Below are 24356 nucleotides of genomic sequence, written 5' to 3'. Positions count from 1 at the left end.
ATGAATATAAAAAAAGAAAGAACGGGAGTTATAAAAAAATACTCGAATAAAAGATTCTAGTTTTAACACTTAAGTTATGGTAAGTCATGAGGTTTTTTCTTATACTAACGCTCACTTTGAGTTTTTTTTTAATTTTATTTTTTAATCTTATTCATATTCAAGTCAAAAAAAGTAAAAGCATTTTTTACCCTCCTCTTGAGAACTTGATACACGAAAAAAAAATACAACAACAAGCAGCAACACAAAAAATACTAAGTAGCCAGACCAATGGAATTAGACCTTGTCCATCATATAAAGCTTATCATTCTTTTCATTGGCTTAAAATTTCATACAAAAGAACCAATCAGGTTTTGAACCAGGCCTCTTCAGCGAAAAAAGCCTGGTCAAAGATGTTTCCTATGATCTTAAACAAATTTACTCAAAGATTAAAAATATGACGATCTTTTTTGCATTTTCTAGTCGATTTAACTCACGGACTCTCCTAGCCCTATAAGTCCTATAAGCTTAGATACAGTTACCTCTACAGGTGGAGGTAGAAGCAGTTGAAAGGTAGGGATAATAATTTCATAACAGCTTTATGTGCACTTCTGCATTATATATTACCAAGTTGGGACAACTTTCGAAGAGGATATTTAGGGCTGCTATAACTTAAGCCAACGTTAAAACTTCTTCAACTATAAAAGTATGAGACTTGAGTGATAGTATAATCCTTAGTTAAGAACTAAAATGCTAAAAAGTAATTAAATTGTTTTAGGATCAAACAGCAAAATAATAAAAAAGAGAAATAATAAAAATGGCTACATTGGTCCAAATTAGGTGTAAAGGGATTTTTTTTTATTCATGACTCATGAAACTTACAATGTGTAACTCGTGAAAAAAAATAGTATCTCGAAGTAAATCCATACCAATAATCAACTTAAGTTTCGAATATCGGTGGGAAACGGTTCAACGATAGACTGTTTAAGCTAGGTTGTGATAGAAATCCGATTTCACTTCGGCAGCTGGAATTAACCTCAGAGATGGGTTTCTTGTGCATGGGCAATGAAAGAAGCCTTTTTTTCGATAAACTCTGTCAGACGATAAGAAAAATTTCCTGCAAGTTCAAATAGCAACCAAAATTCACATGGCAGCATCAATTGTTCTGTTTCACTCAACTCCTCGTGTTGCTTAAAATGTCAAAACTTAACTAACAGAAAAGTTGTTTAATCTTTCTGTGGCTGTAATTATAAAACATAGGGGGGGGAAATAAAATAGCATAAATGGAAAATTTTGCAGACTGTGCGGTTTGGCCATAATGCAATTTTAACGTCTAAGGTTTGTACTAGATAATATATGTTGGAATAGGACAATTGATTTTAAAGCTGTAGAAGCAATTTTAAAGCTGTAGGGACATATATTTACATATGTCCCTTGAATCCCTGTACAGCTATATAGGCACTTGTATGATAAACGACCTACCGCTGAAGTTGTTCATTCATTGACACATTATAGAACCTTTTTTTTGTTAGTTTCTTTCATCTTAGCATGCGACAAGAGAAAGAGAAGTGACAGAATAGATGGAAAATATAAAATTTGGGCTATATATTTGCACATTAGGAAGGTGGGTGGGGGTAAAGTATCTTGACAGTGTGAAGCTGGAAAACAATTCTTACTACATAATATGCATAATAATTGTACCTAACACATTAGGCATGCGGACCCGCTATAGTTTACCCCCCCCCCCTAATGTGCAAATACATAGCTCAAATTTGTTTCTAAAGTATCATATTTTATCTTACTTTGGTATATCATTAGGATTGAGCGTCAGAGAAACATATTAGAAGAACATTAGGTAGGGCCTACATCATGCAAGTACCACTATATATTATACAATCTTTTTTGATAAATAATTCTTTCAATTTCATCCTTACAAATTTTCTGACAATTCTAAACGAATTTGCTAATTAGTTTTTAATGAATTCTACTTAATTAATCACTCTTGGTCTTAAAATACTTTGATGTTTTGTTACCTTGTTAACAGCGCCATCTTTCAACGCTGCTTCTAGGCGTTGAATTGCCTCTTGTTCTGTTTTAGTGTGCCAAGCAGCAACAGTTTGACAAGTATCTGTGTAAGCATTTAAATCATCTAAAGTCTTCTTTGAGCAAACACTGTCTAAAACAATAAACTTTATAGAATTTTTAAACTAAAATATTTTCACAGTAAGATAACTAAATAGACTTCTAAATAATATTAAAGCTAAGCTTTATAAATAATAATTAAATACTCTTTATTGCCATAACAGCACACAGTTAGCAGCGGAAGTCATGCGATAGGAAAATATAACACCGAATAAATATAAAAGTGAATTATCAAAACATTACACAGTATTACGAACGAATAAAATCTTAAATTTGGCAATTGGAAGAAGAAGTTTCTGCCACCTTAATTAGAAATTCAACTTATACGTATTTAGGCAATATTAAAGAAGAAAATTTACAACTCAAAACTTAGAATGAACCCTGTTAATGAATTCTCCCAGACAGGTCTAGTGAATGAACCGGAAGTAATTTGTGACCGGAAAGTAATAGTTTTTTCCTGTATAAAGAGGTTTGTTTTAATTGCAATACTTTAGTTTATCTGCTGATGATGACCACTGGTGTATGTGGTAGCAATATCCGGATTTTTTTTGTAAAAGGACTTATAGCCATTTGAACTTTCATTTGTTCGTCATAGAAAGGGGGCGTTGTCTTATGAAAAAAAAAATATACTAATTTAAGGTATTACGTCAAAAATTTTACGGTATTACGTCATCATTTAAGGTATTACGTCATCATTGTAGTGGTTCACAAAGAGCGGAACAGAGGATGATAGTTACCGTTTTGTTGTCTTTCGATTTGGAGGGCAAAGGAATTGGCATGACAAAGTAAGGGCTCATCTGCGAGTTTTTTCCCCAACCAAGCTCCCAAGTTCCCAAGTTCCATTTGTTTTGTGGTTCTTGGAAATCCAGTAAAATTTTACGATGGGCGTCAGAGTTTAGGCAAATTTTACCCCAAAACGCATTGCAAGATCGTAGCGCCTTTCAGATAGCTGCTGGCTATCTGACGCCTACAATATATTCACGCCTACTTCTGGATATTTTCAAGGTTTTCAATTTGGACAGTTAGACCTGCGGGTAAAACAGGACAAGCATATTCGGTTTTTGATCGGACATACATACAGTACAGACTGTGTACAATGGAATTTCGGGTGTCAAACCGGGTGAGGCATGCCAATGATGTTAGGTTTGGGAAGTACATGTTTTAATTAACAAAACACCATCGAATATCCATTTAATCAATTATAAGTACACCATCGAATATGTATTTCCTAGCCACAGCTAAACCAGAGCTAAATCTAAATCATATATGTATATATAAATATACCACAATTTTTCAAAAACCCAGCTCCTTTGCCCATATGTTTGATTGCATTCCAGGTTCGACAAATAGAAACTAAAAGTTGCTAAAACATCACTTGTTTGTTCCAGCTAACATTGCCGTAATAGCTGAAACGACATAAAAATAGCTTTGAATTTGTTTTTGTACTAAATCTTTAGCGAAGAAAATCTGCATCATTACTATCATCAATATTAGCATCAGACTAAAACATGTTGAAAATATTATTAAAGAGAAAGAGAGATGGATACTATTTAAGCTTATGTTCTTACAGGCCCAATAAACCCTTAATTACTTCACCGCCTTCCTGGTGGATGTCAACTTAAAATACTTTTGTAGTTAGTGTAAAGCTACTAAGGTTACAACCGGGAATGCACCCTTTGCCTAAGAAACTGTATATGCACAATTAAGAAGATTTTCACTCTGTCAGTGATTTTTGTTGCTTATCGTGCCACCTTAAAGTTGTTTTTTTATAATACTTATGAAATTGTCTATATGCTGAAATACTCTTAATATATAATTAAATGGTGAACATAATCAAGATATTTAATTTGATAAATTGCCAAAACATTTGAAAAATTACAATTTATCCGAAAATATAATTATCAATAATGAATAGAATCATCACAATAACAAATAAACTATAATAAATCAACTAAAATATACTAAAAATATATCTGCTATTATAAGATGCGTCAATAGTCAAAATGCTTGGGGGAGGGGCGGGGCGAATGGAATTTACCGACTAGTAGGCCACTTTTACCGACTGATTTTGCTGATATTGGTGAATAAAGCTTACCTGTTGTATGGCACATTCTTTGGGCAAGAAATCCCAAATAAACTTCTCGTCACTTTGTTCTGTGGGTACTCCAAGACCAGAATTTTTAGTGTGTATTGTTGTTTTTGTTATTGTTATTGTTTTGTGTATTGTTATTGTGTATTGTTGTTTTTGTTATTGTTTTGTGTATTGTTGTTTTTGTTATTGTTTTGTGTATTGTTATTGTGTATTGTTGTTATTGTTATTGTTTTGTGTATTGTTATTGTGTATTGTTGTTTATCTTTGTCATCTGTTGTCAATTTTCTTGCATGAACTGAGTTGCTGATGAAGTTCTTCTTTATAGATTGTATTTGGTATTTCGTTATGTAAGTGATTGATCCCTTTTAATTGCATCACTTTTTTTTGTCAATTTAAAAACTAAACAAACAATATCTGAGGTATTTGTTCTTGAACCTGAATCAGCACTGATTAATTGAGTATAAGCTGTTCAGTTATGTTCTAGTAATTAATTAATTACAGATTATGCATTGATTATGCATTAATTATAGATATAATTAATGCATTACAGATTATAAATCTGTAATGCAATAATGCATTACAGATTTGTTTAAATACCTAGGTCTACCTCCACCACGCCTAATACTTGAGCAATTATTAACCATGTATTAAGGCTAATCCTGAGATAAAATCAATAGAATTAAGAAAAATGAGGTATAATTGAATTTGCCATTCAAAACTTATCCTAAATATAGTCTTCTTACCGTAAAAATTGCAGCACCCCTCTGCTCCTCTTAGTGAGGCAAAATTAAGCTATAGATTGTTTTCAAATTCGGGTATTACGTGATTAAAACGAAAGCGACCCAAAACATGGTTCATAAAAATTGTATATCATAAAATTACTTGATATTGCAAATAAGAAAATTACCATAATTAAAAAATTACCCTAGTTAAAATGACACAAAAAAATACCCTAATCAAAATTTTTTGGAGCCAGTAAAAAGTGGCGCTTCTATTTTACCGACGCAATTTTTTTTTACGACAGGCTGAAAACATTCGAGATGGGACCCTCACCTCCCTCCCCCATACGCGACCCCAACGACTATTATAACATATAATAAATTATAATAAATTGCAGGAGCATATTAAAATTCGCTATATTTTCTGCTGATTCTAATTACGCGAGCAATCGATGAAAGCGGCGCAATTACTTATAAAATGAAACATACTTTGGATGACCGACAAGCATTGAAAGGCTTCCACAATAGTTTTAATTAACTTGCAAAATTGATCTGAAGAGTTGCAGACAACGCTACCTATAATAATACTTTAACGCGTCTAAAAAATACATGTTAACCATGATTCATTTCCATAGAAAATCGTAAAACCAAATACACAACAAGGAAAAAAGTTTTGAGTAGTATTATAAATTCAAATTTCTAGTCAACATAATATTTTCATATTCTTTTATAATTATTCATTTGATAATGTCGTAATACTCCCAGAGCCCAAAAAAAGATTCACGAAAGTATACCTTCCACGAGTTCCATAAGGTAGTCAAACAAATTTTTACTACAATTTGAATGAAAAATGTTGGTTTTGAAATTAAATTTCTTGGAATTAAGGAAAGGAAATAAAAAATCAAGCAGGAAATAAAAAGAAAATCGAAAATGAAAAAAATCAAGAAGGAATAAAAACAAGGGAAGGGAATAAATAACATTTAAAGGAGATAAAAGGGTTTTAAGTAAAATTATACCTTTAAATTCCTAGCCAAAGGAACAATTTTATATTCTTTTATAATTGATATTCGCTACTTAAATATGTCGTTACACTCCCAGAGCACAAAAAAAGGTTCGAGAAAGTATACCTTCCACCAGTTCCACAATCTAATCAAATCAAAGTTTTACTACAATTTGGATGTATATTTTGGTTTCAAAATCACATTTCTTGGAATTAAGCGAAAGAGATAAAAAATCAAGTAGGAAATAAAAGAAAATCAAAAAATTTAAGAAGGAAAAAAATCAAGGGAAGGATATAAGAGATAGGGGAAGGAAATAAAAATCATTAAAGGAAACAAAAGGGCAAGAGCGGATCCAGGATTTTTGTTCGGGGGGAGGGGGGGGGTTACCGGATTTTTTCCCGTGGACTTTGTCTAACATCCCGTGGTTTTGTCTTTACACGTACTTTTTAGACTAATTTTCGACTCAGTCACAAATTTGGGGGGGGGGGGGGTCAAACCGGGCACCCCCCCCCTGGATACGGCCTTGCAAAAGGGTTTTAAGTAAAATTATAACGTTACACTTCTAGTCGAAGCAATATTTTTATATTCTTTTATAATTAATAGTCATTATTGGAATATTTTGTTATAATCCCACAGCACAAGAACAGGTTCAGGAAATTATAGCTTCCACGAGTTCTAAGTCGCGTTTTCGGGCTCAGCGGGTTCGAACACGGTTTATTCTCTTCTAGTTTCAAGTTTCTAGTTTTTCGTCTAGTTTCAGCGGGTTCGAAGTTTCAACCCCGTGTTTGATGCACTAGATGCACTGATACACAACGCTTGATGCACTAGACGAGAACAACCCACGTTCGAAGACGGGTTGTTCATGGCTCAGCGGGTTCGAACACGGGTTGTTCTCGTCTAGTTTCAAGTTTTTAGTTTTTCTTCTAGTTTCGTCAAGTTTCAGCGGGTTCGAAGTTTCAACCCCGTGTTTGATGCACTGATGCACAACGATTGATGCAATAGACGAGAACAACCCGGGTTCGAAAACTGGTTGTTCTCGTCTAGTGCATCAAGCGTTGTGCATCAGTGCATCAAACACGGGCTTGAAACTTCGAACCCGTTGAAACTAGACGAAAAACTTGAAACTAGACGAGAACAACCCGTGTTCGAACCCGCTGAGCCTGAAAACGCGGCTCTATAGGACAGTCAAACAGAACTTTTACAATAATTTGGATGCACAGTTTCGTTTCAAAATTAAGCTTCTTGGAATTAAGAGAAGGAAATAAAAAATCAATCAGTAAATTAAAAAAAAAATCAAAATAAAAAATTCGAGAGAAAAAATCAAGGGAAGGATATAAAAGATAAAGAAAGAAAATAAAAATCATGAAACAATTGTACACCGACGAGAACAAAAATAAACAATACCGAACCTACTAGTACTAAAAACTCAAATGCCAAACTAAGCGAAATGCTCTTGAAAAAATGGATGCTCTCTAGTAACCGACCTCCTTCCATCTACTCAAAAAATTACTATCTCTTATCTCTAGGGATAAAAAACAAAAAAAAATATTATGTGTTTCATTATGCATTCTTATGTTTACTCTTTTTTTTTCGTCTCAAATTCTCAATACTCTGACTTTTCAGCGACTTCTCTCTAATAACGAAAATTTTTGTATTTTTCTTCTTATACAATCACTCTTACTCTTGTTTTTTACTCTTATATTATTACTTTTTATTACTCTTGTTATTACTCTTATTTTTTATTACTTACCGTTGTTATTTACTCCTTTTTTTCGTCTCCCAAATTCTCAACATTTTGACTTTTCAATACCTCCTCTCTAATAATGAATGTTTTGTATTTTCCTTCTTACGCAATCACTCTTGCTTTTTTCGTTTTTTTTTTCAGGGATGGACGTCTCGAACCGATGGAAATAAGAATTGGGAAAGAGTCTGGGAAGAATGTACTATCCTGTATACAGAATGTATATGGGATAAAAATATTTATCATTTGATTACTTTTGTAATTTAAAGATTAGCTCAAATATGCTTCACATGGCTGAAATTAAACAATTAGTGGTAACAGACTGTAAGTAAAGAGTGACTCTTGCCAGGGGCGTCGTTTGGGGGTGGCAAGGGGGGGGGGGTCAGTTGCCCCCCAAATAATGTGGAGAAAAGAATATTATACATCCCATGCCTTTTGACTATCCAGATAAGGACCCCTCTTCATGGATGGTCGTCTCGAACCGATGGTAATAAGAATTGGGAAAGAGTCTGGGGAAAATGTACTATCCTGTATATAGATTGTATATAGGATAAAAATATTTATCATTTGATTACTTTTGTAATTTAAAGATTAGCTCAAATATGCTTCACATTGCTGAAATTAAATAATTTGTGGTAACAGACTGTAAGTAAAGAGTGACTCTTGCCTGGGGCGTCGTTTGGGGGTGGCAAGGGATAGTCAGGGGTAGTTTTTTTTCAGGGATAGTCGTCTCAAATCGATGGTAATAAGAATTGGGAAAGAGTCTGGGAAGAATTAGGAATTCCTGGCGATGTTTTTACATTAGGTTAACATAAGAGATACTTGATACAGTTGTAAAACAATTTACAACTATACATGGGAACAAGAAACATAGGGAATAGGGAATTACTCCAGCCCCCCTAAATATCTGTTTCAACAGCCCTTTAGGATGCTTTGACAAACCTGAGCATCAGAGTAGGTCTTAGTCGTCAGACTTTAGAAGCCCCAACCCAACAAGCAGTTTGGCAGTCCTAACTGTTCTTCAAAATTACAATACTTTTTTTGAATTTTTATAAAAAAAAAAGGAGGAAAAGAAGTTTTTTAGATACAAGTGAAGAGGGACTAAGACTTAAAACAACAAAAACTTAAAAAATTGCAGATGGGGGTACTTCCCTTTCTACCCCCTTAATAATATATAATTAGCCCTTTGCTTAATGTACCAGACTGAAAAATTAAGGAAAAAAAAGAAGAAAAAACAGTGTCATGATTAAGTTTCAAGTAACTAGTGTACTATATTTAATTCCGCTTGTCAGGAGTGCTGAAGCAAGTGGTATTCCCCCTTCCCTAATGTGTTCTCTGGTTGATCTTAAAATATCGTCGCTTTTTCCATGCATTAAAAAAACTGCTTTTAATGCAATATTCAAAACCCCATCTACTGTCTTAATTTATGTAAAACTTTTAAACGGCACAGTAATAACATATTATGTTTGGTTTGTTTCGTATGTCTCTAAACATATACATGTTTCCCATATATCTTAAATATCACACACAACATGTCTGAGTTAGTGAGCAAAAATACAATTAAAACAAATTAAAAACAAAATTATGCAATTTTCTGAATTTCGGCTTGAAGTTTGAAAGTACGTTTTACAGCAATGAACATTCAATTTGCAACAAACTGCTTTACAAAAAAAAAGCAAAAAGGTTATGTATCTACGAGTGGGCCAATTACATGTAAAGAGTTATATTTAGTTTTTGATTCCTCAAGAACCCTTTTCCTTTTTCTTTGTCCTTTAACTTTTATAAAACATTTCCCTTCATCTGAGAAAAACAACAATAAAAAATATAAAAGGTGATATATCTACAGGAGGTCCAATTATACACTGAAGCATCTCAATTGTGCTTTTCCGTACGCAAAATCAATTAAATTCTTTCCTCTTTGCGAATTAGTGCAAAAAACGTTTTGGTTCACAATTACTATATTTTCGTAAGTTAAAATATATTTGGGTAGAAGATTTGGGTTGTAAAGTGAGATATTCTGCTTTTGTACCCTAAAGAATAAAAATGTTTTTTGTTTTCAAATTGGTGTCAGCAGCGCCTATTCACGAAATATAGGGAGGAAAGGGGCGAAAAGGCATTTTTCTATGAGAATACCCCAGAAAAACATTTTCTAAAATCTAGGGGGAGGCAAGAAAATATGTATGTTAGCATATGCTTGGGAACAAATGCACGAGTTAAAATGTTGCATTCTTTTTTTTATTTGATTCTCAATCCCCCTCTAGATTTTGGAAAATGCATTCAAAGATCCCCCTCTCCCCCGCCCCATATATTTCTGTGAATTGTTTTGATGAATTCTTTTAAAGAACAAAGAGAGAAAAACTAAATGAAGAAACAAATAAACGAGACTATGGCCAGTAGAGAAAAGCCAAAAAACCCAAACGACGCGAATATTTCGCCTGTATAAAACGAGGCGTCTTTAGTGTAGAAGAAAGAAAGACAAAAAACTAAAATAAGCTTATGTTGCTTTGGTGTTCTCATCGAAGTAACTCTATTAGTGACAGTGACCTATGTGGATCAGTTGCGACAATTGTATTTTATTAATATTGGTGGTGGTTTTTATTTGATTTTAGTTTTTTGTCTTTGTTTCTTCTGCACTGAAGACGCCTCGTTTTATACAGGCGAAATTTCGCTTGAAATTTTGTTTTAGTTTTTTGTCTTTTTTTTAACTGCCCGTAGTCTCGTTTGTTTGTTTGTTCATTGAGTTTTCTCTCTCTCTTTGTTCTTTGTGATTGTTGGCCAGTTCAGCTTAAAATCTTTTATGAATTTTTCTTCTTTATGAAAAAGAAAAAACAAATTTTTAACGGCAATTTTAATGGCGTATATGTTATCCTTTTTGTTTTACATTTTCGTTTTCTGTTGTATATTATTGCATTTAAGTTAGATTTTATAATAATAAATAAATGAATGGAATTGGCTTGGTGTAGATCACACTGGTACATCTGTCCTAAATTTTGAGCGTTATATTCACATATCTACATATCACATATATACATATATACATATACTCGCATATCTACGATTTAGATGTTTCAATTTACGTACCAATTTCAGCCAAGATTTCAGCTTGCCTAACTAAGTTGGTTTCGTTTTCAAGTTGTAAGAGAAGTTCTAAATACCAAGAGAGGTCACGCAGCGTATCACATGTTACTTGAAGTCGACCCACTGTTAACACCTGAGTTTTTAGAATATTATATGGCTCTTGCAGTCGATTTCTTATAGCAGAAATTTCATCCAGAAGTTTCTAGCGAAAAAGGAAACCATTCAAAATAAATACAAATAATTAGTTATTATTTAGAACAAGATTGAGATCAACAAGATTGAGAACAAGGCGCATTTAGAGAAGAAGATGAGGTAAGACACTTTTCAAAGTAGCCTAATTGGGAGGGGTGAGACAGGATATATAACAGACATCTCCCCATTTATGTGACCAAACTTTCCCAAGACTTTCAAGCCATTTCTTTGAAACTAGAGACCTCATCCTATCCCCTCCCACACTAACATCTTAAACTAGCTTTAACATTCATACAAGAAGGCTATTATTGATCAAATTAATGATTGTTGAAAAAAATTAGACGAAAAATTAACACGCCTTTTGGGTCTCAGGTGTAGGTTTGCTCTATTAAATGACAAATTTCGCTCTCTTTCTATCTCCCTTTCCCTCTCTCTCTTCTATCCCTCTGTCTTTTTTTTCTGTTTATGAGTGGAGGTTCTAAATGGTATGTGTTTAAATGTTTTACGTTTAAAAGTGCGTTTCACATTCCCCCTCGTTTACTGGTCATGAAGCCTTTCTTGTGATTAGCCTCCAAATGAAGGTAAATTAGAGGGTAATCTCCTTCCCCTACCTTGCTGACTGGAAGCATCTTTAGAGAAAAGTTACGAAATTTGAGCGTGTCCGGGGAATTTTCACCCCCCCCCCCACTACATACACAAAGATTCATTAGCCCCTCACATAGTAGTTGGTCCACAACTATGCAATATTAGGCCCGTTTTTTAGCACTAAGATCTTACATCTAAGATCTTACATCTTTCTGCAAAGATTATCGTTTTTTAACTCATCTTTGTTCTAAGATCTTACAGCTCACTGATTTAGCAAAAAGTGTAAAGGCCTCCATTGTTCTGCCATATAGAATAATGATGAGAGAACTTTGATGATCAACTCATCAATGTTCTCAGACCACTGATCAGAGCAGAATGATGAAAGGCGTTTGCACAAAAACGGCCAAAGATGTAAGATCTTTGTTCAAAGATTTCACTTTTAAGCGTTTTCTGACAAAAGATGTAAGATCTTAGCACATTGATGAGTGAAAAAAACAGGCCTATTGTGTAGCTGTTGGTATTAATGGACTATAAAAGCCGTCCATTTTGCATGGACTACATAGAAGTTAGTCCTCTCATTACCTCTGAAAATGGGAAGCTAATGGTAGCTACCATTAAAATGGTAGCTGTTGGTATTAATGGACTATAAAAGCCGTCCATTTTGCATGGACTACATAGAAGTTAGTCCTCTCATTACCTCTGAAAATGGGAAGCTAAGTAAACTTTTCGTTAATTCTAGACCAATCTCATCTCTAAACTGATATCTCATAATTTTTGCTTTTTTGTATTACGGCCCTATTTGGGCCAACAATGTAGTAAATAAAACAAGTTTTATTTATTGAATGACTGTTGTTTTATATTTGAAATATATCTTCTCTATCTTATCTCATCAATTAGATAAATTTTGCAAAATTTTGACAACATCTATAAGCCATATATGTTTCCTAATTTTGGAAATTTCAAAACAAGTTTTCAAAATCTTAAAATTTTCAAAACAACTAGAACCACCACTATTACGAAATATAGACACAGAATTAAAAAAAAAGTTACTAATATTCAATCATAAACTTGACAATCGTCATTAACGGCCAAAACACTGAAACATTAAAAAAAAATTACTGAAACTAAAACAAACTGAATTTATAACAGAATAGTAATATAAACTAAAATTAATCTGAAAATAAATCTTTGCCCATCCATTGGGGGCCAAACAGAACCAAATCATCCCCGAATAGGTAATCCGAATAGGTACTGGTAATCAAGAGGGATTATAAATCAATTTCTACACCTCCCCCTTCCCCTGAATCTTCTTATATATTTATCTAAAGGCCCAGGGAAAATTAGGGAATTCGGGAATAAACGCAAATTTTTTAGGCACATTCCCTCCACCTACACAACGATCTAGTGGACGTCCTCCACAATGGCTGATACGTAATTATACATTATTGTGAATAATTTTATTAAGCCTAAAATAAATAACGAAGCCTTACAATTTTTTATATAAACCGGTTATTTTTTACATGGACTAAGTGCATCTTTAAGGAGGCTCAAGACGGTCAATCATTTTGATCAAAAGTTCCCGTCAATCGATTGACGTTTGCTTCAATCAACCTTCAATCTCGACCGAAGCTGATCTAACACACTGCTTTTGGTCAAAATGATTGAGTCATTCAAATCTTCTATTGATTCAAGCGTCAAACAGGTTCCTAGACAGTCAATCATGATTGGCATACCTTGGGCTAAAGTTATCTTTTAGGCTACAAAATGGCAGAAAATGTTGTTTTTTTTCTCCATCTTACCGGCTAATTAAAAAAGTCAGTAGAACGTTTAATTTTTTTTCTAATGAACCTTCTTCCAAAATTTAGGACCATTGCTTTGATACGATCATGCTTGGAAAAAAAGAAGAAAATACCCACCCTTGATCATATTTCTCGAAAAATAAAAAATTTCACACTTGTGTAATGGGATCGAAACCTCTGAAATTGAGTTATCTTGCATACTGAATTCGACGGTCTAGTTTTCATTAAGATCACTCGCCTTTTAGTGTATTTTCGACGTAACACCTTTAGTTAGGTGTTGTTACTCTCTGAAAATAATCTATTGAATAATCCGGAAGTTCATTATTTTGTGAATGACCCGAAAAGTTATTGATTTTTTTGTGTGTAAATATGCTAGTTTAAATTCTATTATTTTAGTATTTCTACTGAAGACGGTCGCTGTATATGTGATCGAATTATCTGGACTTTTGTACCTATTTTTTCACTGTCTAAATAAAGGGATTTATCCCCAATAGAAAGTTTATTTGTTCACCTTCTAGGGGAAGTTTTCCCCCTTTTCCAAAGAAGGGTCCCATTTCTCAGGCTAGTAACTCCCGTTCCTGGAAAATTTGCTAACGACACTGATGAACCCCTCCCCCCCCCCCCATAACACTCTAAATTTTGTGCTGGTAAGCATAAGAATAAAATATTTTAAGTTACAAAAGAAAACATTTCTGCAACAAGAAGGGAGCCATCACCCCGCATCACCAATATTTCAGGTACAGTCCAAATGAAGGGTTTCACGTAGATTGTTAGGCATTTTTGAAGCTGCCCAGCGATGCTTTTTTTTGTATTGAGTGACTGACGAACCATTAGAATTTTGTTCGCTGTTTCATGCTTGGTGTGGTTTCTACGGTGGGTCTGTACTAGTCCATAACCTGACCAGAGTCTGTCGCAGGAGGCTAGGGTAACACAAATTGTTGAGATTTTTACAGCCACTCCCGTAAGCACCAACTTCGCAAAAAAAAAAAAAAAAAAACACCAATAAGCTGCCGATTCGACAGCTTTTGCAGTCTCAAAGTACAATGATGTTAAAAATGGGCCACTTTTGAAGATGTAGCAACAGAGTTCTATGTTTAAGACCCCGACAAAGACAGTTTTCGATCTTTCGGTAAATGGATTACCATCCTTCCAAAATTGGTAGGAAAATTTAGCAAGCTCATTGATGCGACTTACTGCATCCGTTAACTCATCCTGTGTCAGTGAGTTTACACCAAAAACCGGATCAAGTAGAGTTGCTGCAGCCAGGGCGGGATCATATGCAGATATCCTACATATTTTCTAGGTACTTGTGGATTTTCCTTTCCTCGGCCTTTGAGACTGGCAAAAACGGTAGAGTCGCCTGGAAACGCCACAGCAGCAAATTCAAGTACGGGATGACACCTGGAAATGCCGCAGCAGCAAATTCAAGTACGGGATGACCCACAAAGCAAGAGCTTCCTCTTCTACAAAGAAGTGGCAGCCAAGTGAAATTGGATTCAAAAATTTCAGACAGGCTGTTAATTGATCCAGTTTCACATCATCAAAAAGCACCTGAATACCCTCATTTATATCACACCTTCTATCGATTGACATAAACCGCTAAGGTTCCAACGACTCTTTCATGTAGCACAAAGATTGGCAGGACGGAAATAATTTTTTATTAATAGGCCTTACTATCCGCATTATAGCCGGATATATAATTCACTGATTATTTATTCTATAGTTGAAGATAGCCAGTTAAAAAAATTCGAGTCAAAATTCAAAAACTCACCAAATTAAATTGACCTCTGCTATGAACGTCTCATTTATTCAGATGAAAAAGAGGTAATCCAACAGAGCGACATCAGCATAAGCTCAAAGGGGTATGACTCACTCATTGAATCTGATGAATGAAATTTTTTTTGTGACAGATTTTAGTGAAGTGGTAGCTCTCTTAGGGATAAATTTCTTTCAATTGAGAACATTTTTGTTCAACAAAAACTTAAACTTACTACTTGTGAAACTTACCAGTAAGCTTGACCTAAGACTTACCATTACCGGGTAGGTTACCCAGTGGTAATAAACGTGTAGTAACTTACGTCTTGCACACTAGTGCGTAATTATACATAACAACAAAAAATGGTACCAAGCATCAAGGTGAATCAACTTAGATAAAAGTGCCTTTAAAATAAATGTTTATTTTAGCTGTTTATCTCGCATGGACTACGTGACTTTCGAGAAAGGAATGCGGCATCGTGTTGCCTTACGGCCTTCTCACACAAGAAGCTCAATACACAGCTCTTTGATACTTTTAAATCGGTTGGTTGTCTCAGGAATTAACATCGATAGCAACTTGGCCTCTTTGGGACGAAACTGTAGTTTTATGCCACAAAGTGGCAGAAAAGCCACTTCCCTGTTGCACAGTCTTTTTAGCTACTTAAAAGGGGACCAAAACTCAAATTTTCGTTCGAATAAGCACTCTCCCTATTTTCTAGGATTATTGGTTCGACACCCCTGGAATAAACTAACAAACAATTACGCATCCAAAAAATGCAAAATTCCGCAGTTTTGTAGATAGGAGCACAAAACCTTGACAATTGGTTTCTCTGACACGCTAAATTTGACTGTGTAATTTTCGTCAAGACCACTTGCCCTTTTCGAAGTGTTTCGCGCCCTTTTCCGAAAAGCAAGCAAATTTTCTTAAGACTCGTAGTTTTTGATAAATGTTATATATTTGGAATCAGCATAAAAACTAAATTCTTTTGATTTGTTAAATGTTATCAAAACTCCCGGTTCTTAGAGTTTGGGTTACTATTAGCCTGAGTCACTCCTTACTTACAGTTCGTTCCCACGAACTGTTTAATATAGTTTAAAGTGTATTCTATGGACAAATAGATGAGGCATGGAGATCGCTCATAATAACATTATCTGGCATCTACTAGATCATGCATCAAACATATTTATTTAGTGAATTTTACCAACTAACTAGAGATATTCCTTTAATATCTAATTCTCTCATTTTAGTTACTAAAATTTTTAAATTCTATTAAAATTTTATTAAAATTAAAATTTACTCTAAATAAATCTTTATGATTTTATAACCACTTGCCTTATAAGTTGGTGACCATATAAACTGTAAGGGTAGACCCATATCGCTCGTAAAATTTAATGAATGTCAATCCATGTCACGAGTCAACGTAATCCATGGATAATTAAACGCATCCCAGCGACCCATGGGTCATATGTGTACACTCTGTTATGTCCTTCAAATTCCTCTTAAATCAAGTCGTGGAAATAGGACCAAAGGGCAAAATTGTGAAACAAGGGAATTTCACATATACTATCAGCTACATGAGGCAGCTCATCTAGCTGATAGGGGTCAAGACCGCTTCCAGGCGAATTTCAAGTAGGAGCTCGGCCCCTTCTCCCCTTAAAACTTATAATTTCTACTATGAAATGTCTGATAAAATACAGCTTTTTTGGCATTGGGTTGGAGCCCAATACTTTCTAGGAAAGGAACGTTGTGCCTCCGTTTCGCCAAAAATGCAATACTAACCTTCACACGGAAAACATTTTCCCCAAAAGACACTCCCCAACCAGACACCGCCTGCCACGTACTGTTCCCTTTTTTATATGTTCTTTTAACCTTTTTAACGTATATTTTATTTCCCTCTTTTTTAGTTTTTTTTTTAGGTTTACATTTTTAACTTTCTGACAATTTGCCGCTTAATATTTTTGACTAATGAATGGTTATTGCTGCTTTTTGTATTGCTTTTGCCAGTTTTTTAGTTGTTTGCTTTATTTATGATTTTTGTTTTGTTTTATGATTCCGAAATGTGAATTCAGCCCTTCGGGGCTTGTGATAGAAAACTTTTAAAATAAATATCTTATCCCCCCCTCCCTAAGGAAAAATAAAACAATATAATTCTATATAATGCTTTACATCCCATAAGAGGTGGTGATGAGTAGTCCACTGGGTAGGGAGGGGGTTTTGGTGACTCAAATAATACGTTGTTCCGTGCATACCGATAGCAGAGGGATGATTGGAGGCACGTTGAAAGGAACTGAGCGATGTTGCAGGATTATAGACGGGTATAGCCCCGCCAACTTAGGATGATTGAAATTTGGTAGACATAATAAGTACATACTTTAGATGACTGGGTCAACATTTCCAATCGTTCTTCAAGGCCTTCTATCCGTGAAGCATCCGAAATAAGAGCATCGTGATTGGAAAAAACTTCATTGCTTATACCACTTTCAACGAGAGATAATGCTACAAAAGAAAGGGCACTTGTTAATTATTCAGAATACACCCAAGTTGATTCAATTTGCAGGTATATGGGTTGAAATAATTGAAACGCTTCAGAGATAGACAGAATATATAATTTGAGCTAAATATTTGCACATTACGGGGGGGGGGAGGGGGTAAGTATAGCGGGACTAAATGCAAGCCCCGTTTAATTTCATGCAAAATGTAGCCCGTTTTATTTGAGATTTCATGTAAAATGTTAGCAAAAAGCACCAATGATGCAGTAGGTTTTAGACTTTTATAGTGAAAGAAGGAGACAAAACCCAAACTCTTCTTTGTAGAGAATTTTGTTCCTTTCAAGCTGGATTTGCATATTCAATTTAAGTTTCACTCGTTTTAAGATTTATTTACTCATTTATATTAGTAACTATTGCTTATTTATTTCGTATGATTGTTTATTTAATTTCTGTTCGTTTTGGGTTTCATCTAATCTTTAATATTAATTTTTTGCTATGATTGGTTAAACTTTAATAATAATTTCCGGTTGTTTCGAGTTTGAGTTATTGTAGGTTTCTATTTCTTCTGATATTCAGTTTTATATGGCCTTTAGTTTTGTATAGAAAACTTCTTTTTCGGAAAGTTTTTTTTTAAATAATATGCGTTCGTTGTTTATTGCCAAAGTTTGAAGTTTTTCAAAATTCCCTATTTCAAAATTTTTTTTTATCCTAAATAAATTAACAATTTTGGTAAGAACTAATAAATTAAACTGAATATTGGATATATAATGATATTAATTGCTGAAAGCTCACCAGCTCAAGATTTTGTTTTACCTAGGCCGGATTTAAAGCTTTGACGCCTCTAGGCCCAAGCGATTTTGCCACACCGTTTTTGCATGAATTTCCCCAAAACTTCGGGAACAGTGAAAGCCGCAGGGCCTAGTGGGCCTATTGGTAAATCCTAGCCTGGTTTCACTGCAATTTTCATTTTACTTTCAATGTTATAATAAGAACAAAAGAAAATATTTGTAATATTATTCCTTTTAGTAAAGCACCAAATACGCAGTAAGGCTCATACTTTTACCGTTAGCGAAACGGACAGTAACCATACTCTTGTTTGTAGTGAAGACACCATTCAGTAGAAGTACATAACTCCTACTCAATAAAAACGACCGCGGTCTACCAACCAATCCTTAATCCTATTCTCGCCTGTTTTTGTTCTCTAATTTTGTTCTTCCAGTTATTATAATAAAGAAAGGATAAAATAATACGTTAAGACTCTGAGTACACTTAAGTAAGAAAAGAACAGTACAAAGTAAAAAAATCCGTTGTCCAAGTAAGAGAATGATAATTTTACCGTTTGGGAAACAAGAAGTAGCCATACTCTTGTTTGTAGTGAAGACACCATGCATTAGTACATAACCCCAATTCTTTCAGAAAAAATTGGGGGAAAAGTTCCGGAAAGTTTTTTTTAATTAGTTTTGTTCGTTTTTTGATTGCAAAAATTTTCAAGTTTTTCAAAAACTTCTTATTTCAAAATAAGAGTTTTTTTCAACATCAAACTTTTATTAGAGTATCAAAACTAGTATCAAAGTAACAATATCAAAGTACCAAAGAATCAAAGTAAAGAAATGATCAAAGTTAACAAAGTATCAAAGTAAACAAAGTATCAACATAACAATAAGCAACTCGCAAAACCCCAATCCGCACATGGGTTGGGGGGGGGGGGCTAATTGCACTTCGATCTATTTTGACTCTTAAAAAGTGAACTAGAACTTTCATTTTCCAAACAAGTGAGCCCTCTCTGAAGTTTATAAGAGCATCCCTTCCATAAGAACCATATAAGCCCCCATGGCATAATTTACAACGCCTACCCCCGGTCCCTGGGTGGTTGTGTCAACACCAGAGTTTTTGTTATCTGACCTTTTACCTATATTTAACAACATGGATATCTCAAAAAATTTTATCTGATGCATTTGAGGAAAAAAGGCGTGGAGGGGGGGAGCTAGTTGCCCTCCAATCTCTTATGACTCTTAAATAATTTCGTAGACCACACTGCCTTTCCATGACGATAAAATAAAAGTTCAAAATTGGGATAAAATCCTTTTTAATAGACAGTGTATAATAAATTTCACAAAAAATACCAGATATTTCGGTCAGAGTTTTACTACTGATGACGGTCACTGTATATGTGACCGAAATATCTGGTATTTTTTGTGAAATTTATTATACACTGTCTATTAAAAAGGATTTTATCAATATTTTGAACTTTTATTTTATGACTTTTAAAAAGTGAACTAGAACTTTCACTTTACAAGCAAAATAGCCCTATCTGAAGTTTATACGAGCCTCCCTTCCACAAGACCCATATTTACCCCCAGGGTATAACTTACATCGCCAGCCGCATTTTTTGTGCGTGGATCATTTTTAAAGAGGTGGCAATGATTGGACAATTGATACGACTGGACAGCCTTCAAATATTCCGACGGCTATGATTGGCTGCCCAGTCGAAGCCAGCCCTGCTGCTCGCAGGGTGAACGATGTCAATCAAGAAGAGGCTTAATATTCTTATCTGCTTTTCTAATTTTCTCCCTATGATATCTTCTCCAACTTTGCAAACTATTTTCCTAAAATTATTCCATCCACTAAACTTTCCTGTTTCTTCTTCTATTTCAGCAAACGTAAGCTTTTCAGTCGAAACTATTTAGCCCTTTTACTTTTGACTCACTGAGAGTTGAAATGAGCTACTGCAATGGTTGCTCCTTATTTATCTTGAATCTGCTTAGATATCTTGAAATCTTTTTATTCTAGGAGTTTATTTATCAGAGGATATACACTAAGTTCTGCGCTCTGTGTGCAGGTATGGTCTGCTAGACTCTTAGCTGATAGTGAGATTTTTTGGTTTTTGAAGCACTTTAATAGTTTACATTGCAGGGTATAATGTGCAGACGACAGCGTACTATATTCAAATAGGCAATGGTCAACTGTTTAATCTTTTATACTGCAATGTCTGCAAAGAGGGGATGAGGTAATTTAGTCACTTGAATTAGGAAACTGATACAAAGACGCCTGAGAAGTTAGCCCATTTGAGCCAGACCGAATTCTATGACAAATTTTAGAAAGGTGCTTATTGGAGAAGGGAGATAAATTTGATTTGTTCTTATTTAATATTACTTCCGATAATCTCCAGCGATAAATGTCTCTAATGGGGATTGGTCTCCCACTCGGCTGGTCAATATTTGCAATTTTGTCTGTCTGGTGGTTACCACTTATACCTGAGTGGCTTGGAACATACTGAAGCTATGTTCTTATGCCTCTTGAAGCAAGAGTGTCAATAATGCTAAGACAATATAATGTGTCTATATCCATCTGATGCTGAGAAGCTGAGTACAGCAGCTCTAGGCTTGACAGAGTCAGAATAAACTATAATATTTTGTAAATTAGGAATCAAAGGTTGATTATTCATAAGGTGCTCTAATGCCATAATTATGGCATTTAACTCTGCAGATATTATAGATACATTATCATCTCACCCATTCCAATACTAAGGGGTGGGAGAAAAGCTCCACATGTGACCTCCTCATTCATTTTTGACCAGTCAACAAAAACTAGAAAATGGTTTTTATAAATAATTGTATTAAATTCAGCAATTTTTTTCTGGATGAAAGCAATGAGGGTAAGTTCTTTAGTCCACTCTGAGAAATTAGTGTTTATTATGGGGATTGTCCGACTCCAAGGGGTGGGATGTAGGTGCAATAGACTTTGCTGGCACTGGGAGTTTCTTTTGGGTACTGGCAAATTCATTTGCAATTCCTATATACATGGATGGATTTCTTAACCAGTTATCTAGGATATGTGAGCTATTGACTTCAATTTTTGTCAAATAATTTATTAAAATGAATCTTCGTCTTTCTTTTATTGTTCATAATCCACTCTCACTAAGCAGAAGCTTAGTACTTCTTGGTTTCCTAAGACCATGAGAGACGGATTATATCATTTTGTCTTATTTCAATTTTTTGCATCTGGGTCTTAGCACAAATACCATAAACAATGAGCCCATAATCAATATGGGGTCTTATATGTCATTTATAAAATTGGATTAAAGTTTTCTCATTACAACCCCAGGGTGTGGATAGTAGTTGTTATTATTCTGACTTTCCTATAGAATTTTTTTATTGTATTTGTGATATGAAGGTGGAAAATAAGTTTTTAGTCAAGTATAAGACCTAGGTAATTTATTTGATTAACCTCTGGAATGATTATGCCATTTACTGTTAGTTTTGAATTAACCTTTTTTCGCTTATTGGATGACATTTGACATTTGAATTGGATGACATTTGACATTTGAATTGGATGACATTTGACTTGGTAGGTGCAATGGATAAATCGGATTTTTCTTATTTAGCTAGTCTGGATAAGCTCCTTCTTCCTGTTTAGATTAATATGGCGATACTTTCGCATAATTTAATCACCGGAATGAAATTTCTGAGCCCTGGAGTGTGTTGCTACAGCTGAGCTCGAACTCTAGATCTCGTATTACCAAGCTGAGATCAAAACCCCTGCGCTGCTTAAGGACTGATAAGATCCTCACACCGTCATCCTGGACTCTATCAACATTATGACTGTCCTTATAAACATGAAATAAAATCTCGGCACTAGATGGCGATCTTTGCTTTTCACATCAGTACTGGTATTACTGTATACCCTAGTGTCCTGCATCGATCCCGGCAGTTCTCGATTTACAGTAACATAACAAGATTTTAAAAGAATAATAGAAGATTGAAGAAGCAGATACACCATCAAATGGCGTCGTGATTCAAGATGGCATCAAATGCATGTGACTGAAAATGTGAAACAGAGATCATGACATGGCTAAAATTATCAAGGAGGCGGAAGATGCAGGTAGATTACGTAATAGTATGATATTGATTGGCACGTCATGACATCGAGAGGAAGTGGTCAGTTTGGAGTTATTCCAGCTATAGAGTATCCATGAGCACCCATAAGGAGGGGGGGCAGGGGGCCACCCGTAGCCCCCCTGGCTGAATGATGCTGCCTTATTTTTATATTTTTGTTCTGAGATTTCTTTTATATAGCATTAAAAGTGCCAATTAGACGAGGTTTGCCCCCCGCCTGACGAGGTTTGCCCCCCCCTGACGAGGTTTGCCCCCCCCCCCTGTAATTCAGCTTATGGGCACCCATGAGAGTATCAGAGCACTAATAAACAATGAAGAAGGTGTTAAGGAGTGATGGGGGCAATATTTTGAAAACGTTTTAAATTTCGATGAAGTTGCATTAAAATGGTCAAGAAAAGCCTGATTTTTTTTATCATTTGAACGTGAAGGAATATTTATTTTGCAAGGGGGAGCTAGAGAATGCTCTGAAATGGGCTGACAAATAAGACCGCAGGGGCTAATAGTGTGGTAAATAAATTTTGAAAAGATGATGGTAACAAAGCTAGAGATATGATACTGAAAAATATAAATAAAATTTGTGAAAAAGATGAAGTAGCCAGTGATTTTAGAAATAGTTAAAAAAAAATCAAAACATGAAGCTTTTCACTGAAACGTAAAGAACCATATCAAAACTTACAGCAGAAATTGAGTCCTGTAGTAATTCAAACTTAAAATAACCAGAAATTTCTATCAATGAGTATATGAAATACAAAACGAACAGAGATTAAAATAAATAATCATATAAAATTTAAAGATAACAGACACTGATATAAATGAACAAACTAATCCTAAAATGAGTACAAATTCAAGCGAGCAATCAAGTCAAACAGATATGAATCATAAAACTACTTTGAATTTTGTCTATGCATAGTTAGAGGGGATGGTATCACAAAACCTTCAGTAGGGTCCTTTCTTTCCATAATAAATTCAAAATGCTCCCTTTTTAAGAGGAAGATATGAGTTTCTTCAAGACGCGGTTTATGAATTGTTTTTCTTTTATTGTGAGGTTCCCCTACTTCATTTTTTCTCATTAGAGATTTAGACCTACTCCAAGTAAAATATACTTGTATTGTTATATAAGCTCCATTTACGTTGTCATATTAATATAAAGTCCCAGTGGAAATATTTCCCATGTTTGAGAATATTTTGAACAAATAGCATCTTTTTCTGGTTACAATTGATGTGCCCCTCAATCAGAGGCAACGCTGTAGCGTTGCCTATAGTAAAGGCCTTACGGCTCCAATGTTTTATTATATATTATTATTTATTATTTTTTTTCCCCAGAGGCACTTCATATGGAAGGGGTTGTCGTAGAAACTTCAAAGGGGGATCATTCAATTGGAAATCGTGAGTTCTATTGCCATTTTTAATAGTCAAAAATGATTGGAGGGCAACTAGCCCCCCCCCCCCCCACGCCCACCATTCCCCCAAACACATCCAATCAAAATTTTGAGATAGCCATTTTGTTCAGCATAGTTGATTTCCAGACAGAAAATATATTTTTGAGGAGGACACTCCCCCACAACCCTCAGGGCAGGGGTTTTAAGTTATAACCTGGGGGAATATACGGTTTTTATAGAAGGTGTTGTCGTAGAAACTTCAAAACAGGCTCATTCGATTGGAAATTAAAGAGCTAGTGCCCTTTTTAATAGTCGAAAGTTATTGGAGTGTAACTAGCCGCCCTCCCCCCCCCCCAACACCATCATTTCCCCAAACACATCCAATCAAAATTTTCAGATAGCCATTTTGTTCAGCATAGTTGATTTCCAGATAGAAAATACATTTTTGAGGAGGACACTCCCCCACAACCCTCAGGGCAAGGTTTTTAAGTTATGCCCTGGGGGCATATAAA

At 34.8% G+C, this 24356-nt stretch overlaps 1 protein-coding gene across 1 annotated transcript in view; it reads right to left on the bottom strand.

Moving 5' to 3' along the window:
- Positions 1–21137, bottom strand: part of fws (Conserved oligomeric Golgi complex subunit 5 four way stop) — a 72074-nt gene extending 50937 nt beyond the window's left edge. The window contains exons 1-4 of the mRNA XM_089096396.1: positions 21083–21137; positions 17453–17577; positions 10753–10951; positions 2010–2152 (exon numbers count right to left, since the gene is read on the bottom strand). Of these exons, the coding sequence (XP_088952522.1) occupies positions 2010–2152; positions 10753–10951; positions 17453–17577; positions 21083–21137 (522 nt within the window). The remainder of the gene's footprint in view (positions 1–2009; positions 2153–10752; positions 10952–17452; positions 17578–21082) is intronic.
- Between the last annotated feature and the right edge of the window lie 3219 nt (positions 21138–24356).

This window comes from Artemia sp. Qi Xiang Cuo, chromosome 11, assembly GCF_049724085.1.
Source record: "Artemia sp. Qi Xiang Cuo chromosome 11, ASM4972408v1, whole genome shotgun sequence".
Lineage (NCBI taxonomy): Eukaryota > Metazoa > Arthropoda > Branchiopoda > Anostraca > Artemiidae > Artemia > Artemia sp. Qi Xiang Cuo.
Note: the sequence above shows the minus strand (reverse complement) of the source record. Positions and strands in the feature narration are given on the sequence as shown.